The 20,793-nt window shown below is 39.6% G+C and overlaps 1 protein-coding gene across 1 annotated transcript; it reads left to right on the forward strand.

The window, feature by feature from the left end:
* Positions 1–13,414: 13,414 nt before the first annotated feature.
* On the forward strand, positions 13,415–18,652 carry LOC100892880. Its single transcript, XM_030981315.1, has one exon. It carries the CDS (start codon positions 13,415–13,417, stop codon positions 18,650–18,652), a length of 5,238 nt encoding a protein of 1,745 aa, XP_030837175.1.
* The last annotated feature ends 2,141 nt before the right edge of the window (positions 18,653–20,793 follow it).

Raw genomic sequence — 20,793 nt, forward strand, 5'->3', positions numbered from 1 at the left:
GGTTCTACCCCCTCCATTTCTTTCCTTTTACAAACTATTCCTTCCCTATTCGATGGGGCAATATTCCCCGCGCCCCCAAGGCATGGCTACACCTCTGTTTCCAACTCTTATACTTATAGATTGACATGCGATTGATCATGCATGCTGTTTAGGGAGCGTTATGATGGAGAGGGGTCGGGCCATAACTGGCGCTTTGAGACGCGGAAAGCAGAGGTCATGAATTACTTATTCTGTTTTTCATTTTTCTCACCAAACGGCTTAGACAAAGAAAGTGACAGCTTCTTGGTTATTTTCCTTACTAAAGCACAATCCTGAAATGTAATTGAGTTTTTGATATCTAAAATATAATTATCATTACTTTTTCAGCAGCGTGGCCATGCCAATCGCCACCCAATGAATAAATGAACGAAAAGATACCAAAATCAATAAGTAAGTAAATATTTAAATTAATAAATAAACTGATAAATAGATGAATAAATATTATAAATGAAGAAATAAATTAATAATACCCATATTAAAAAAAAATTAGTATATATAGGAAAATGGGCAAAAAATGATGAAGATCCATTTGATTTTTTATATTTTTCGGCCAACATTTCGGCTTATTCAGATATAATGGTTATAAAGAACATACATAAAGAAACAAAGAGTATACAGTGAAGATTAGAAAAGCATATGTTGTACAATTATTTTAATCAATATTTTATTTTGATATGTTTTAAGAAATGTACACAGGGCGAATCATTTCGAATCATTTCCAGTTCCAGTTACCGAAATGGAGGCGTTTAAGTATGAATAAAAATCCCTTGATTCTTAGCATTAAAATGTTAATCAAAGCAGAATGTTTAAACTAATGAGCAACAGATATGTAACAGAACCTTGCGCCTCTATTTTACAATAATCTATCTTGACTTATATTTCCCCCGAGTCATCATTATTGTATATCTCCATTAAGTCTGCTTGGATCATATGTTGTAATAATTAACGTTTTAGTCCACCCGTGTTTGAAATCAAATCGCTCTGATGACCCGTCGAATACATGAACTAATACATGTCAAGCAGGCAGATATAAATGATCAAGACAAAGCTTACGTATAATATAATCATGAATAATCTTTAGTGTTGACTATACTCAGGACAGATTACTGAAAAGAGAGGGGTAGAATTTTAAAAAGATTGAACGTAGACTGACAAAAGAGAGTCTCTAAAAAAACGTATAATTCTCCGTTGATATAATTCGCAATAATTTAAAAATGGGCTTCTGTACACTTAAAAGCTGTGTGAGTTAAATGAGATTCATATATATGTAATAATACTTATGTTTATTTATTTAACATACCATCAGGTAAAACATGTTTTAGTGTAAATAATGACCAAAATGCTGTCGTAAGAAATCTTAATTAATTTCTTTTGAACTGCATAAGAATTATATACAGTGGGTTGTAACAAGAAACCTGACATTCAACCCATAAAATGTCACAAGCCAGTCTTATTGGTGACATACACTAGTTTAGTATCATAGCTTGCAACAATTCCTGAGATAGGCAACATAACGTATACCTGGCCACATCAACTTTTTTGATAACATGTTAAAGGTACTATGTCCCATTTGCAGGCCCAAAAAATGAAAAGGTTAAATTCCAATGGCATTTGAAAGATAATACTAATTTAGAACTCCCCTTAAAAAAGGGGGGCTTGAAAATTTCTTTAAGTGGAGAAATAACGACTATTAGTTGCCAAATCGACTTAGGAGCTATAAAGCCAATAAGTAATAGTCTTGATTTTAAGACCATTGTACCGCATGGTCGTACGTTTTATGCTGCGCAAAGATTCAATCAGTTTAATTTTGGCCATTACAAGATGTAGGTTATTGATGTAGAAAAATCATTTACAGTTCATTTTATGTATGTTATTACGAAAGAAGAAAAAGGCTAGTCACTCACTCAATACTGACAATAGTGTCTGACACTGAAGTCTAGCAAGTAAACGGGTTTGCTTGCATAATTTGAATATTAAGACACTGCTAACGTTTAATTTTCACAGATAGGACATACATGACATATTCATAATTCCTGCAAAGTTCTACAGAATTTGAGGTTGTCTGCAAAAGGGACATAGTATCTTTAACCCTTACTGGACTGGGCTATTTTGAGCACCTCCTGACTGGGGGGGGGGGGGGGGGGGGGGGCCTGGGAGGCCCCCCCCTATGATCTCGGCCATCGGATGTCCGATGAACACGAAAATTTGCATGTTTGTAGATATTTACGTAACGAACAAGATGGTGTAATTAGTTTTTTGCGAATATGCAAATTTTTGTCGTTATAGCCTAATTAATTAAGCAAAATGCTAATTTTATGCATTTTACAGAAAACATGTCAGACTCCACGTTTTGAATGTTGAAACTCATTATTCATATGAAACTTCTTTTCTAACACAAAATATTTATTTTGATGTAATTAATAATGATAATTTATGCAAATTTGATGCGATTTTCAAATATTTATTTTCTTATGTATTTTATTGTTTTTTTTTATTTCTTATATTATCTATTGTTTTTATTTCTTATGTATTCTTTTGTTCTGGAAAAACATCAAGTTACTTTGAGAAACATATAAAAGCAATTCGATATCAATTCATATCACCCACTTAGGAAGGAATACATCTAAACCTGTATTCACATTTCTGCTTGTACATGAATATATGCAAATATAGCATATTTTGATGACATGTGCATACTAATTGTTCTGTAACACCTCACAGGTATATCCTATTACGACGAAAATGGTATCAAAACGTGCTTAAGACTTGAGGGAAAAAGTCATAAAACGACAATTCAAAATTTCGAGCGGTTGCGGCGCAATCTCCGAAAATGTCGAGGGGGGGGGGGCCTCCCAGGCCCCCCCCCCAGTACAGTAAGGGTTAAAGAAGCATAGTAGTAGGGTGATCATACTGCCTGTGCACACAGTCTGTCCCATGAACACACACACACTCACACACACAACAGCAGTCAGTTGGTAGAAATAGCAATTTTTGTAAATTTATTTAAAAAAAAACTAAACAATATTTTGAAATTGTTATTTCACATATAATTCAAGCATACCTTTCACTACAATTCTGTGTAGTTTCATTGTTATAGGCATGGGGATATATGTAAAATTATTTAATTAGAATATTGTCTTTTCAGCCATGTGTGACATGGACCGCTGATCGCCCATTGACTCGCGCTGCTATTCTGCATGGTGAAAATGCACCTCAATGTATAAAACTCCCCTACAAAAATGCAATGTCCTCATGTGTTTAACTCATTGAATCAATTTTTTATTTACACTCAAGGTAGCCACAACTATACTGGGGTCACCAAACTTTTTGGTACTCTGAAAGTCAGTCCCTGTGGAACGTTATGGTCTGTTGAATGGTTTTTCGGAAAATCGTCATAAATCTTCAAATCTGACATTTTTTAAATAGCCAAATATACTGTGATGTACCTTAAAGTCTACAAATTCTTATCATATGATCAATTTTTCTGAATTATTTGTGAAACACATGAGGAAATAGCTGTGACGGTGATCCAAGTAATTTCCATCGCCATATTTTATTGGCATTGCAAAAATATTTGGAATTTAAGGTTAAGATTTGGTGTAAATATGATCTATGAATATATGAAAAAATATAAAAATGCCCCCAAAATGAACAGTTTGACTTTCCTAATTTGCATAATGAGTGCGGGAATATGTAATTAGCTGAAATGACCTAATTTTGCATATTTGATGAATATTCATGATTAAAATTTCAAATGAAATATATTCCCATACCTGTCTGATATACATAGGTTTCATTGATGTATCATGTTCGGTTTTGATTTGATTACATATGCGCATGTTAATTAGGCGGACTAATTTTCACAACTTTTTCATATCTGCAGATTCGCAAAAATGGCAAAAATGACTTATTTTGTTGGCTTCTGTTTTCAAAACGGTAATAGATATATGAATTTTCTTTTTTGTATTTTTTACCACAAAGATGATATTCTAGTGTCTGATAATTTAATTTATTATTTGTGTCCACGAAAGTAATGAATTAAGTTGTCAACTTTGTCGAATTTTGCCATTTTTTGCCAATTTGACCATTTCTGGCAGGTTTTTCGGTAATTCTGCGATATCCAAAAAATGGTATAAAATCGCAACGCATTGACCGATTTCAATTCTGTTTTTTTTTTTCTTTTTTGAAGCTTTCATAAAGCTTGATCATTTGCAACCATCAAATAACATGTGTTTGTTGTAATTATTTTTGGTGTGCTATACCTAATAGTAGTGGGCTTTCATGGAGAATTCAACACCATTCGGGTGTTTATCCAACAATACATGTTGTCAATTACCAGTATTAGCCCTCAGTTTCATGACCGCTTGCCTTTTGTAATGCTCTGTATTTTCCACCAATCGCCCAAATATGGAAGATTCATTATCTTGAATTCCCATCACCCAAAGAATCCGAGAGATTAGGGGATAATCCTTGGTTGGACCATGGTTTGCAGTGTGCGAAACTGGTACACCAATAATTAATGGCAATTCCATATCAAGTCTTGTGGCAGTTAACCATGACTAACTGCAAATGGGAACTGACAACCATCACCCTTTATACTAAAGCTTACCCAAAGTATTTGGTTGAATAATTTTCAAATTTATGTTGGGTATGTCAAATATATGGTGTTTAATAATGCAATCTTCACCCAAAGCTTTGTGAAAGCACCAGGTATTGAGCATCGATTTCAATCCTTGAAGGTTGAGAACTTTCATTTTCCCTACGATTTTAGGAAGTAAGGGCGAAAAGGGGGTAAGGGGGACTTAAAGAGCCCTGTTATATGTGACACACTGAAGATGTTATATGTTATGCAAGCCACGCTGTATGAATCTGAATATCTTTCCAAAGCTGGTTTCTCTTTATCATTTACTGCGCGAGCGAATAAAGCACATTCGAATGTCTAGACTCTAGATCGACTGAAGCCCAATTATTATTAACCATCTGATCAATTGTCAGGAGCAATTGAAGTTTAATAAATTAAAGATCTAGACGACCGGTGAATTAGGTCACGTGAACAATCCGACTAATTCCCAGGAGTGACAGCAGCTCAGTAAGCCCAAAAATCCCTTAGACCGATAAATGTTGGTCCTTTGAACATCCGAATGTAAATGAGAGCGATGGATTCGGTAGGCTAATTGTAATCAGTGAGCGTAACCTTGTAAACTGAAGATCCCTCTAATCTCTTCAAATCATCCGATTAATTATTGTTAGAAGGTCGACAAGACGCTTGCTTTCTTTATCTTTCAGGCTTTGTAATGATTCGTCCAACTGTGAAGTTATCGACTGAGTGTATAAGTGTGTGTGTAAATGGGTTTGTACAGACGTGTATTAATCAGATATGATTATTTACGTATTGGGACCGACCTTTAACGTCACCATCCGAAAGGTGTGTCTCAGTTTCAAACCTTTTCGAAGTTTGTAAATTCCATTGTTAGCCGGTTACAGGCGCACGCCACAACGCCCGTTGGATTTCTTTATCTTTCCGTTTTGTAATGATTCGTTCAACGGTGAAGTTATCTGCTTGTCAACCTTACTACGGGAGGTTCATATCTTCATTAGATGACCTGTCTCTGAAAAAGGAAGTGATTAGCGAGATACCCCATTCCGAGGCTCCGAAGGTTTCATGAGTAACATATTAACGAAAGTGAGGTTCCTGTCGTCTCGTGTCGTTTACAATGGTGGTAACATGGATCTTCTCTCGGGGGGGGGGGGGGGGGGGCAGGGGTAAGCAGGGGTGATATCATGAGCAGGGGTGATATTGCTTTCTTCATTCTCCGCTTTCACTTTCTCTCACTTTCTCTCACTTTCTCTCTCTCTCTCCTCTCTCTCTCTCTTTCTTTGTCTCTCTTTATCTCTCTCTCTCTCTCTTTCTTTCTTTCTCGCTTTGTTTTCTATTTCTGGGGGCAGGAGGGGAGAGGGGGCATTCATCTCCTGGTTCGAATAAAGGCAGGGGGGTATTACTTTCTTCATTCTCCGCTTTCACTCTCTCTCTCTCTCTCTCTCTCTCTCGCTCTCTTTCTTTCTGTCCGTATGTCTCTCCTTCTGTCTCTCCATCTCTCTCTCTCTCTGTCTTTCATTCTCGCTCTATATTTTCTTCATTTCTCTATGTATCTCTCTCGCTATGTCCCCCTCTCTTCCCTCTCTCGTTCTCATTGTTCTCATTTTTTTTCTTTTCTCTCTCTCTCTCTCTTTCTCTATTAAATTTGTATACAAATATATTTGATTTACATCTATTTATTTAATCTTTATCCTTCTCTCTCCTCATATCCCTTGTTATTTTCTCTTTCAGGCCAAGTGAATGGGGTGATAGTTCCCCTCGTACCTCTCCTTGACGCTACTCGCATACATACACACACCCACACGCACACACACCCCAAAACCCACACATCAAACACAGCTGTCTTTGACACCCAGTCGCCAATTTAAAAGCGTGATTACAAAGATATCCAACTCATTAATGTTTGGAAATCTTCTAAGTGCAATTGCATGCGTCGCGCCGTGTTGTGGTTCTTGAGGGTTATACAAAAGCAATACGTGTGCCATATAGGGAATGGTTAGCCTGTGGGTTCACGTGTAGCTGTTGCACTTTCTTTCCGATGAAGTGGACCAAATGTAATTGGTCAGACAAATAGGTTTATCGCAATCATATCTGCCCTGTATTACAGCGTCATAATCTGCAATGATCTCCTATCACTGTCCCCTTTATCGGTGTTCAATGCATGTACAGCATACTATTACCATTTATAGGTCAATACTATTACCCTCGTCATTGGATCCACATCAAGATCGTTGAACCTTTTAAATGTATATCGAAAGATATATTTCCCAACAGTGGCTTAGGTGCACGGGTCTCATGGCCTGGATAGACTTGCAAAATAGAATAATAACATCAAAGACAAAAGACAAGAAAAGAGATACAAGTATACAGAGAGATAAAGGAAAGGAGCGTGATAAAAAGGTGATAAAACCCTCACTTCCCTCTTCGCATGTTTGAATGGAAATTTAAATCACATTTTATGCACTTAGTTTCAGGTAATGACATTACATTTATGAGGAATTATCCAGTCACAGCGTCAGATCCCGAACCAATCGATCGAGAAAATAATATTGGCCATTCATGATAATACAGTTGTTTTGTTCGATCAATGGCCGCTCTGCTTTCCCTCTCGACGGTGTGACTCAAGTATTACTATCCGCCTCTTGGGGATCATCATACTTCCTGGCCTTTTTGTATATTTCATGTTTTTTAGTTCCTTTCTTTCATTATATGGATATGATTGGACTAAATCTTCCAATAATCTCACCACGATCAGCGCACTCTCCGATTTCAATTCAAGATAAGGCGTCAGCGCTCCAATTTCCGTATTCAGCATGCAGGCCTTCATCCCATGCAGTCTATAACTCGTGCGAAGATTTTTATTGAGACGGGCAGCTAGCTCATTCTCTCTCTCTCTCTCTCTCTCTCTCTCGCTCTCTCTCTCTATTTCCCTCTCTCGCTCTCTTTCTTTTTTTCTCTCTCTCTCCCTCTCTCTCTCTCCTCTCTCCTCTCTCTCTCTATTTCACTCTCTCCCTCTCCCTCTCCAGCTCTCTCTCTCTCCATTTCTCTCTCTTTTCTCCTCTCCCTCTCTTCTCCCCTGCTAGTTATCCTGTTCATTTCTTCGTTTAATTTCTGTCTCCACCTATACCTTTCCACTTTCTTTCTTTACTCAGATTAAATATTTATATCTCTACCTTCTTCTTTTACATTTTTTTTGAATAATCACCTCCCTTCCATCCCCATATTGTTTAATTCATATTCTCCAATCAAATCTGAACAGCGTGTATTGTATTAAATCGTAACACGTATAGTAAATCAAACTCGTATCCCATGTAAGCAATTAAAGAGAAGGTTGAGTTGTGGGAAGAGGTGAAAAATAATTTGTGAGCGTAATAATTCTTATTATGCAAGTGTGGAAGATCATCAGATAGGACATGTTCCCTGAAAAGCGTGGCTCTTCAAATGCCTTTATATTCTAAATATGTCAGTAACATCGTAAAACTCGGGGGTAGGATTTTTACGCCACGTGTTCGTGTAGTCCCATATACATCTTTCTGTGTACAGTGTTTGTAACTTTACCAAGACATGGCCAAATTTCTTATCATTTTGATGATTCTAGAACCTTGCAATACACACAAATTCTTATATGCTAGATGATCAACCTTTTCTGGTCGATTCCACACCGTTTCTTTCACAATGCAATCGCATGACCAGAACTCAACTTCATCTTTAAACCTGATTACAAATAATACTTGCGTGTGTTTAGTTATCATCACCGTTATAATCTATGCAATGAAAGTAACAGGTCTGCCTAAACTCGAAATGCAATCATTCCGAACACTAAATATACAATCACGAAGGACTACAATTTAAAGATAATTTTCTTGCGTGCCGTACATAAAACAGCTATTAATGCTGCTATCGTGTTTTTTATTTTAATTTTGTATTTGTTTAAACAAAACTCAATGCAGAATGCTTTACCGCAAAGAACAACATTTTCGTCGATCCAAAACTGCCAGTATCAAACGACAATCTTCTGTATATGTGGTTTGATAAGTATTTTACTGAGATATAAATTGATTCATATTACATGGCAAACGCTCGTAGCCGAAAACTCGTATATTTTGTATCTCAAAAATGTTTTCTTAACTTAAGCCTACAGTATATACATGTATCAATGATAAATTATACCAAAAGCTTTAATATCTCAATGGGATATTATAACATAAGCCATATGACATTGAGGAAGGGACATTACAGTCTGAGATATCGAATTATCAGCTGTTTCATATTATGAATTTAGAATTAAGAACATAATGACAGGTATGCCTCGCTGAAAGTCACCTGGGAATTGCTTGCCATTTGAAAACATTTCATAATATGTTTGTAATAAGCTCCTTTCCGACGTAGTCATGTGCGGCCCATTTATCAGCGAGGTTAAAAAGAACCACAGGAAAAAATATATAGGCCTACTAGTAAATACGTAATCTTCCATCCATGTGAAATTATTATTTTGTATTGGAAATTGCAAAATTGTCACCTTATTTGTTATTAAAGCTACTGGGATGTTTTGTGACTTTATTATTTCATTTATTGATCTGTTTATTCATTTACTTATCTATTTATCTATCTATCTATTCACCGAAATGTTTAAACATCCATTTATTTGTATATTTATTTATTTATGTATTTATTTATCTATTTACTCATATATCTATTTTTGATAATGAAACTACTCACTTACTTTATTTTTGACAAGACGCCTCACATATAAAACATATTAAAACACTGCAAGGAAGACTTTAGAAAAAATATATTGCAATTTAAATTAATACTGATGATCAATATGTATATTACTCCTGACTAATGAGTAGAATTGTCTTTTACGCCTCTTATGGGTATAAAGATAAAGCTAAATCAACTACAAGTCGATCTGCATTCGTGCGACTGGTGTGACGTCACCACGATTTACAGCATTTTCTGGTCTTTTCCTTGACTAAAAGTAAAAGGCTCACAATAACCCTAACATTACGTAAATACCATGGACATGTACACTCGAGACATCAGACAGAAGAATCTACATACCATTATGTTAAATAAATAATCCTACAGCCATTTTCAAGGAAAAATCTAGTCGTAGTGGGGGGGGGGGGCAAGGTTCCGGCGGCCTTTCGGTGAGAGTTTCGCATACATTACTGCCCACGAAAGGGATTCGATTGCGTCGCGCCAGGCTTAATTTCAATAAAAATTGATGGGGAAGGGATTTGGAGGGGTAATCGCCGTGAATGATATTGACCCCGAGTAAAGGTGATATATTAGATTCATGAGCGGGTGAGTTTTATCTCCCATCTACATGTATATCCCATCTATTAATCAAAACTAAAAATACGTATTTTCAGTTGAGCGCCCAAGTCCGACTTGACCGGGGTCTGTGCGAGACGACGGATTTTATATTACCCTTTATTTTCTCCATACTCCTTAATTATTTTCCAATATATAAAGAATGTCAGGTACAGTTTTTGAGGTTGATTTCATACATTCTAGCTATACATAAATTGTTTTGTTTTGTCAGATGATTGGCACAATTTAACAAACGTGTCTGAACTAAGAGACTATGCAGACTGCACAATCTAGTGCATCATAGGCACTGTACTTATCCTGCTCATGACACGGCCAGAGACTGACAGAGCTATAGGCTCTGCTCAAGACTTTATGGAATTATGTTCAAGTGTCGAATTAGAGTCTTGGCACACAGACTATTTCCCACTATCCCTCAAGCATAGGGGTTATATACGGGCCGTTTTGTTGAATATGATTTGCATACGAATTCCTCGTTTTACATCTTCAAGTTACACTAAAAATTTCTGACCGTGAGACTGAATTCATAAAGCTTGCACAGGTCAATTATTTTTTTATTCCAGGCATTTTCTAGCCTCCTCACACAATCCACACTACCTATTAAAGCAATTATTAAAAAGCAAACACCTTTTCTTCATTACAAGCAAGTGCGTAACGAGGTGAGTGAAAGATTACATTACTATCCAGAAAATTATCAGATTTCCTTTATAAACACAATAATATTTTTTGTTCTTGTAAAAAAAAGTTTGCAAGCAACGCTTACTTGAATAAAGAAAGTTATCTGTTCGTGAGTTCTCATAATAGCTGGGCTTTCTCTGGCACTGCAAATGAATACTAATCGCCTTTAAAGAAACACAGAAGAGGCTAGGTTTCTATTTAATCGTATGACAGCTTGGGCTCACTACTAAATTGTTTTCAGGTACATCAAAATAGAATCACTTAGGGTGATGCAACTAATTTTGGGGATTTATTAACTAAAATAGCTATAAGTACTATCTTTAAAAAAAATGACGGTATACTTATCCTTTTAGATGGGATTCGAGGGAAAAAAGCTACTATTATACTGTAACGATATATATGTATTGATTCTAGGTTGAAATCCTGGAAAATGCAAACGGAATCATAGAAAAGGCAATTGTGCTATAAAGCTTTTCACGAGTTTTTGCATTCCGTCCATTTTCTTTCAGATTCAATCGTTGTTTTCTTTTGATGCCGACTTCCGTTCTCTATCTCTGTATATCTGTCTCTTTCCCTCTCTCAATACTATCTCCCTTTCTCTCGTTATCTTTTTTCTCTCCTTCTTTCTCTCTTCCTTCACCCATCCACTTATTTCCCCTTCCGTCATCCGTCCTCCGTCTTTCCGCCCCTCCATCCTTTTCTTTCTCTCTCCCTTTCTCCATCTCATTCTATCTATTCCTCCTTCTCCATCTCCTTAACACTCGGTCACTAACTCTCTGATTTTTAATCTTGTATTCTTCTTTTCTTCTCCTCATCTTCTTCCTGCTTCTTTATCCCCTTTTACATTCCTCATACATTCCCGCTCATCCATTATTTATAAAAATTTCGACGCAGCGGATCCCTCTCGGTTTGGAAAGCCAGGATCTAATGCTAACACCATGTCAAGCAGACCTTTAACACAGGGATTTGCTACGCGACACGTGATGAGGAACATTCAATCCTGATCAGTTTTAGTTACCAGCATCCCTGTCAACCTGCTCTCAACCAGTATACCAATGCACGCCAAATGATGCGAGCCCGTGACATAGCTTACGGGGAAGGTCACCTTCAACCGAAGGGCAAAACAAAAAAGAAACGAGGAAAGAGAGGGGAGAGAGAGAATGGAAGGGGGTATAAACAGAGAGGGAAGATGAGACATTTGCGCAGAAGAAGACTCCATTTCAAACCCCTTCAGTCCTAGACCCCCCTCCCGCTTCCTTGCATTTCCGCCCTTACCTAAAGTTAACACCCCACCCTCCCCCTTTCCTCTTCCCCCTCTCCCCATCCCCCTGAAGACGGGGCCCATTCTCCGCCGCTGTTAATTCTAATGTTTTGCCTGATAGCCCAGACCCCCTTCCGACCCCCTTGCATTTCTCCCTTACCTAGAGCTTCCACCCCACCCTCCCCCTTCCCCCTCTCTCTACCCCCTGGAGACGGGGCCCACTCTTCGCCGCTATTAATTCACATGTTTTGCCTGAAAGCAAGCAGCAACATCCGGGAGTAACATCCTCTTATTTTGCTCATTTTAAACCACTTAGTTGCCCCAGTACTTCAACCCATGAAGTAGTGGTCGATCTCTCATGTAGCATTAAAGCTGTATAAACCCTTGAAAATCCCATCACATTTATAATTGACCGCGTCCGCTGTTACTGACAGGAAGTTTTCTCCTGTGTTTGATAAAATCATGTAACGATAAGTCGGGAAATGCTGACGTCATAGACGAGGCTTTTTGGGGAATTGACATGTATTTGACTATTGAGGGCGTTTCTTCGCATGCCACTGATTTTCCTTGTTTGGAACGGTCTGACGACCGTGAGGTTGTGATGATAAATTAATTCTTTTTGATTAGCCCAACGTTGTAAGTAGACAATTACATTGCTATTCCTTTAAAGAGTTGTTGAATGATAATCAGTGATAATTTCTATTAATTATGTTGATGGTTAGTGATGTAAATTTGTTGCGAAAGATTTGTATTGAAGTACGTAATGTAGCAGTGGTATACATAATACGTGCAAGTAATGCATGCATGCACTGTACACGTTTAGTGACCGGAAGTTGTCACGCCTCTTTTGTTAGTTGACAGATTATGAAGTGAGCCATGATAAATAAGGCTGTATGATAGATGAAGCATATTATTTCTTACAAGGTTGATATAAATGTTCAAGCTGGTTATTAGTGATGAATAATAAATAAATGTCTCATTTAGGGAGATAAAAGTTAGGCTTTGAATATATTGTTTATAAGTATTTTGCTAAGCTAAACTTGGGCCTTGTGTTGTGAAATTAGGGTTTTGAGAGCATTGCTTTGACCGGTTATTGTTTACATATTTGAAAGTCAGTGCTAGGATAGAAGCAAGCAAGCCTTTTGTATCAAATAGTTGTATTTAAGATCAGATATTGTTTCAGGAGAGGTTTTTGGATATGACACATAAATAATAGACACAAACAAGTTAATTCATATTCAGTTATGCATTTATTGATTGAGACCAGACAAGATGGATAATTATTGTAACAAATAATGTCATTGATAAGCATGTGTACATGTATTCCAGTATTGATTGGATGTTTCCTTTATTTGTTTTGTTCAATTACAGATTGAACCGTGCTCATACGTGCTGAAGTATCTTGACAGCGTGGTCTCATACTGGGTTTAGAACTTTGTGTCCTGCTTGATTATTTATCGTCACAGTGTCCCCAACATCAAGTTCAATAACGCTTCATCAGGATGAATGCAGCAGGTCAACTTCAAGCTGCTGGTGGGCAGTCTGAGGTCAGACAGGAAGATGAAAACCAGGAAAAGAAACAGGGAAATGTGTTGGAGGTGAATCCTGAAGACTCGGTGAGTCAGTGTGTCAGCCATACTAGCTCTGCTTCGTCAGCCATGTTGAAAGCTATGTCCAGAAAGGCAGCCCTAGCAGCTGAAGCAGCTGCTATAGAAGAACGCCAACAGCTAGAACTTGAGGAATTTCAACTAACGCAGCGTAAGTTGAGATTATCGATGCAGACGAAGCTCAGGGTTGCAGAAGCAGAAGAACAGATATACCTTGAGTTTGAGAATAAGAAGTTAGGAATAAGCTTTCCTGAGAAAGAACAGGATGAAACCTTACCATACACTCCTGGCAAGGTGGTGACAGAGACTGTTGTTCCTACTAAGTCTACAAAGCGTAAGCCTATCACAGCAGATAGGTCTGACCATGGACAACCGCTGACCATGAGTGATGATTCAGATGTAGTCACCCTACTGAAGGAAGGACAACAGGAGCAACGCCGTCTTTGGGAGGTGATGCAGCTGCCTAAGGCCGAGTTGACGCCTTATGACGGAAATCCCCTAGAATTTTGGGAGTTCTGGCGGAGTTTCGAGGACAACATTGACTCTAGTTCGTGCGGAGATAGGACGAAGCTAACTCGCCTCTTATACTATTGTCGAGGGGAACCTAAGAGACGTTTGAGTCCTTGCTTATTAATGAACGCATCACAAGGATATTCAACAGCAAAGCGACTTCTGATTGAAAGATTTGGAGACCCAGTTGTCATCACAGACTCCTGGATGAAGAAGATAACATCTGGGAAGCAGATTGGCCCTCGTGACAAGAAAGGTCTAAGAGAGCTGGCAGATGACATGAGTGTCTGCCTTATGTCGTTTCAAGCAATGGGATTCGAACAGGAACTCTCCCCTCAGAAGGTGCTTCTCCCACTGGCGGAGAGACTGCCTTTCCATTTAAAAGGGAAGTGGCTGAGCAGAGTTGGAGCGATTCGGCGCCAGGAGAGAATCCCAAGATTTGAAGATCTGATGTACTTTGTGCAGGAGGCTGCGCAGGAAGTTAATGACCCGGTGTATGGAGAGCTGATGTCTGGTCAGAGTGAGCAACGCACGCCTTCTCGAAGTGGGAAGTCAAAGGGCTCCTTCTCTACATCTTCCACTGCAAAGCCTGTTGAACTACATGTAGAGTGTTTCCAGTGCAAGGGTAACCATAGGCTGTGGGATTGTAAGCAGTTTAAGGACTTGCCTCCTAAGGATAGAATGCGGTTAGCAAGGAATAAGGGACTGTGTTTTAACTGTCTAAGACGAGGTCATATGATAGGAGCATGTAGTAGCAAGAGGACTTGCTCAGTAGATGGTTGCACAAGGAAGCACAATAAGCTTCTCCATATGACAGAACCTGATGGCGGCACACAAAATAGAAATGTGGAGCAAGAAGCCTCCTGTAGTTCCACAGGGGCCGGCAGGAAAAGTGTGCTCCCTATAGTGCCTGTGAGGGTGAAGGCAGAAGGCTGCCAAGTTATGCTGTGGACATATGCATTGCTGGACCAAGGGTCAACAAGTACATTTTGTTCAGCAAGTTTAGCAAGGTCACTCGGTGCTAAGGGAGTCAAAGGGAAGCTTCTACTAACGACCCTTGATCGTAAAGAAAGTACTGTCCACACTGAAGCCGTCAGTTTGGTTGTGGACTCCGGAGATAACAGCAAGCAGATCAAGATGTTATGTGTGTACACAAAGGAAAATATCAACGTCAAGGGTGTACACATGGCCACAGTCGATGACATCAAAGGACTGACCCACCTAAGAGGGATTGACATCCCTGTGGCCACTGAAGATGAGGTGGGATTGGTCATCGGTCAAGACGTCCCAGAAGCTCTGATGCCTCTAGAGGTTAGACATGGAGAGAAAGGACCATACGCAGTAAGGACGTGCCTTGGGTGGTCACTCCATGGTCCGCTCAGCCGAGCATGTGAAATGAACACTCCAGTGTATGCTACGAACACCTTCATCGAAGGAGATCTGTGCCTCGAGAGACAGTTAGAGAGGTTCTGGAAGCTTGAGACCCCTGATCCTTACAAGGAAGAGAGAGCTATGTCAAGGAATGATGTCAAGGCCTTGGCAGAGTGGGAGCAGGGCATCTGCATAGAGGAAGGTCATTATCAGCTCCCTATCCCGTTCAAGAAGAGACCTCCAGATCTCCAGAATAACCGATGGTTGGCTGAAAGGAGACTCCAAAGTCTTGGAAGAAAGCTTAGTCAGAGTGATGGTCTCCTTCAGAAGTATACAGATGGCATGGCAGACCTTTTGAAGAAGGGATATGCAGAGGAGATCAATGAACTTGACAGTAAGAAGGAATGCGAATGGTATTTGCCACATCACCCGGTATTCCATCCCCAGAAACCGGGAAAAGTGAGAATAGTCTTCGATTGTGCATCAGCATGGAAAGGTTTGTCACTGAATGATGTGGTTAATCAGGGACCAGATCTGACTAACAAGCTGATCGGAGTGCTGTTGAGGTTTAGAACTGCGCCAGTGGCTTTGATGGCAGACATTGAAGCGATGTTTCATCAAGTTCGTGTGCCAGCACCAGACCGAGATGTACTAAGATTCTTATGGTGGCCAACAGGTGACTTGAAGGAAGATCCATGTGTCTACAGAATGTGTGTGCACTTATTCGGTGGGACTTGGAGTCCCAGCTGCTGTAGCTATGCCTTACGACGCACAGCTGAAGACAACAAGGGTGAATTCTCTCCTGAAGCAGTAAAGGCAGTGACTAGGAATTTCTATGTGGACGACTGCTTAATCTCCACTAAGGATGAGGGAGATGCCATACGACTAGCACAAGAATTGAAAGGCCTGCTAGAGAAGGGAGGCTTTAACCTGATCAAGTGGACAAGTAACAACCGCAAAGTTGTGGAAGCCATCCCAGTGGAGGATAGAAGTAAACAAGTTAAGGACTTAGATCTTAGCAAGGAAGCACTACCAGTTGAAAGAGCCCTGGGGATCAAATGGGATGTGCAAGAGGACCGTCTAGAGTACAAGACATTGATAAAGGAGAAACCACTGACAAGAAGGGGTTTGCTTAGCATTGTGTCAAGCATTTATGACCCGCTTGGCTACCTGAGTCCCTTTATCTTGAGAGCTAAGCTGTTGATGCAGAAGTTAGCAACAAAGAAGTTAGGATGGGATGACCCAATTCCAGATGTTGGACTGCAGTTATGGCAGCAGTGGGTAAAGCAACTTCCTGAAGTAGAAAACTTCAAGGTGCCAAGATGTGTGGTTCCTGCAGGATATGGTGCCAAGACAGAGCATCAGTTACATCACTTTGCTGATGCATCCGAAGATGCCTATGGAGCGGTGACATACCTGGTGGTAAGGAACTCTAAAGGGCAAGTCTGTAGCAGTCTTGTCTTTGCCAAGTCTCGCCTCGCTCCAGTGAAGAAGACTACGATTCCTCGTCTCGAATTGATGGCTGCTACTGTTGCGGTGAAGTCAGATGTCTTAGTGAGGAGAGAACTGGATCTACCACTAAAAGACTCTGTGTTCTGGACTGACAGCATGATTGTATTGGCATACATTAAGAATGAAGACAAAAGGTTTCACACCTTTATTGCCAATAGACTGTCTATGATTCACTCTGCCAGTGATGTAAAGCAGTGGCATCATGTCAACACGAAAGAGAATCCGGCTGATGACGTCAGTAGAGGCATGAGTGCTAGGGATCTCGTGGCTAGTGAGAGATGGCTTCATGGGCCAAAATTCATCCTGTTGACTGAAGAGCAGCAGAGCCAAGATCCAGAAGCTGATGATATCCTACTAAACGATGATCCTGAAGTAAAAACTGTGAAGGCTTATGCCGCTGAGACTGATGTTGATGTACCAATTGCGGCTACTGATGAACTGTTGAGCTACTTTTCAGATTGGTGCAAACTAAAGAAGGCAGTAGCTAGAATCTTGCAGTTTCGGGGATATCTTCTGTGCAAGGTGCGGAAGGAGGTATTTGACTGTAAGGTGCTTCTTACAGTGGATGACATGAGAGAGGCTGAGCAGGCAATCCTGAAATATGTTCAGCGCCTGGCATACCCAGCTGAATACCAGGCAATTGAGGAGAAGCCAGCCTTGAATGGAAAGCAGAGGGCTAGTAAGTTGAAGAAGTCCAGCCCTCTCTATAAGTTAGACCCAATGATGAGCAGAACTGGGTTGCTGTGTGTTGGAGGCCGCCTTAGGAATGCAGAGCTGAGTGACGAGATGAAGCATCCCATCATCTTACCACCCAAGCATCACGTGGTAACACTGTTAGTGAGACATGTTCATGACATGGGACATTTAGGCAGAGAGCATGTCCTATCGATGCTGAGGCAGCGATTCTGGTTGATCAGAGGGAGGTCTACTGTGCGACAGGTGAAACGGGACTGTTTTAAGTGTAAACGCCTGTCGTCTCCAACTCTCGGGCAGAAGATGGCTGATTTACCTAGTGATCGTGTGGCGTTTGACAAGCCACCATTTACTAATGTTGGAGTGGACTGCTTTGGCCCTTATCTTGTCAAACAGGGCAGAAGCCAAGTGAAGAGATATGGCTGTATCTTCACTTGCCTATGTGTGAGAGCCGTGCACATAGAGATCTTGCATTCTATGGACACTGATTCATTTCTGAACGCTCTTCATCGATTCATGGCTCGCCGTGGAAGACCAGAGCTCATCAGATCTGACAACGGCACAAATTTCGTCGGAGCAGAGAGAGAGCTGCGAGAGGGGTTAAGTAGATGGAACCAGCAGAGAATTCATGACCATCTACTCCAGAAAGGCATTGAATGGAGGTTTAACCCACCAGCGGCCTCGCACATGGGTGGATGTTGGGAACGCCAGATAAGAACGACGAAGAAGGTGCTCGGTGCCTTGATGAGACAGCAAGTGCTGTCTGACGAGAACTTATCAACGCTGATGTGTAAGGTGGAGTCCATCATCAACGGGCGCCCTCTGACGGTAGTGTCGGATGATGCGGTGGATCCAGAACCCCTCACTCCGAATCATTTGCTCCTGCTGCGGGGTAATGGTACTGGGCCGCCTGACCTCTTCGAGGCACGAGATGTGTATAGCAGGCGACGATGGAGACAGGTTCAGTACCTTAGTGACATTCTGGCAGAGATGGAGGAAAGAGTATCTTCCTACACTCCAAGCGCGACAAAGGTGGAACGAGCGTGAGCGTGATGTTAGCGTGGGTGACATCGTTCACATCATGGAAGAAGCACCACGAAACCACTGGGCTGTCGGTCGCGTTGTAGAGATTTTCCCAGGCAATGATGGGCTAGTTAGGTCAGTTAGGGTGCAAACCAAATCATCGACCCTTGTTAGGCCAATTCATAAGCTGTGTCTTTTGGAATCAGTGAATCATAGATAGGTATATTCTATCCCCAGATAGGTACAAGTTTTACCCCTGTGTTTGTTTCTTAGAGCACTCTATTTGACAGAACTGAACTTCGATAGAGAGACATTTCAAGATGAATAGACATTTTGACAAATGAACAGAGAAATCAAAGTACAGTTTACACCATGGACTGTTATTTGAAAGGACTAATAATTCTGCATAGAGTGGACTCATTTATTACTCTGAAAAAGGACATTTCAAGTATTCACCTGTATAGCAGGCTAGTGGACTGGTTGCTTAGCAACAGGAGCCTTATTGGACTCTTTTTCGTACAGACAACACATCAATATCAAATTTATGTATCGATGTGCATGTATATTGTTGTGATGTTTGTTTTATATACATGTATTAACATTATTCAACAGGTTGTTTTCAAGATAGAAATCACTATTTTATCATGCAATTGCATTTTGTGCAGAGATTTACTTTCTAAAGAGGGAGATTATTTAAAAAGGAGATGAGAATTTATCAATATTGATGTTTTCTGACATTGCAAGAAATTGCTAAACTATGGGATTCTTAGGAGTAAAATATCTGAGAATATGGAATTTTCTTTAGATCTGTGTTGTCTTCCAGTATATACACATTTACTGCAAGCAAATTAACATATTGATAATGTGTTTCAGGTACAAGTAAAGACAGTTATGTGTAACAGAGCATTTAAATTGTCAAAATATTTCCTTTTGATATATGATGTTATAAATGATTGCTTTTAGCTCACATTTAAGGGGCCGGTATGTTACTGACAGGAAGTTTTCTCCTGTGTTTGATAAAATCATGTAACGATAAGTCGGGAAATGCTGACGTCATAGACGAGGCTTTTTGGGGAATTGACATGTATTTGACTATTGAGGGCGTTTCTTCGCATGCCACTGATTTTCCTTGTTTGGAACGGTCTGACGACCGTGAGGTTGTGATGATAAATTAATTCTTTTTGATTAGCCCAACGTTGTAAGTAGACAATTACATTGCTATTCCTTTAAAGAGTTGTTGAATGATAATCAGTGATAATTTCTATTAATTATGTTGATGGTTAGTGATGTAAATTTGTTGCGAAAGATTTGTATTGAAGTACGTAATGTAGCAGTGGTATACATAATACGTGCAAGTAATGCATGCATGCACTGTACACGTTTAGTGACCGGAAGTTGTCACGCCTCTTTTGTTAGTTGACAGATTATGAAGTGAGCCATGATAAATAAGGCTGTATGATAGATGAAGCATATTATTTCTTACAAGGTTGATATAAATGTTCAAGCTGGTTATTAGTGATGAATAATAAATAAATGTCTCATTTAGGGAGATAAAAGTTAGGCTTTGAATATATTGTTTATAAGTATTTTGCTAAGCTAAACTTGGGCCTTGTGTTGTGAAATTAGGGTTTTGAGAGCATTGCTTTGACCGGTTATTGTTTACATATTTGAAAGTCAGTGCTAGGATAGAAGCAAGCAAGCCTTTTGTATCAAATAGTTGTATTTAAGATCAGATATTGTTTCAGGAGAGGTTTTTGGATATGACACATAAATAATAGACACAAACAAGTTAATTCATATTCAGTTATGCATTTATTGATTGAGACCAGACAAGATGGATAATTATTGTAACAAATAATGTCATTGATAAGCATGTGTACATGTATTCCAGTATTGATTGGATGTTTCCTTTATTTGTTTTGTTCAATTACAGATTGAACCGTGCTCATACGTGCTGAAGTATCTTGACAGCGTGGTCTCATACTGGGTTTAGAACTTTGTGTCCTGCTTGATTATTTATCGTCACAGTGTCCCCAACATCCGCTGACCTACACTTAACAACTGAACTATTCATGTTCCCTGAAAATTGCATGTTTTTTTGTTTTTCGTTAGACTGAATTAGTCTGAATAGGGTCCTTAGATGTAAGCTTTAATATGTCACATTC

This window comes from Strongylocentrotus purpuratus, unplaced genomic scaffold (assembly GCF_000002235.5).
Source record: "Strongylocentrotus purpuratus isolate Spur 01 unplaced genomic scaffold, Spur_5.0 spur5_scaffold_11, whole genome shotgun sequence".
In the NCBI taxonomy this organism is placed as follows: Eukaryota; Metazoa; Echinodermata; class Echinoidea; order Camarodonta; family Strongylocentrotidae; genus Strongylocentrotus; species Strongylocentrotus purpuratus.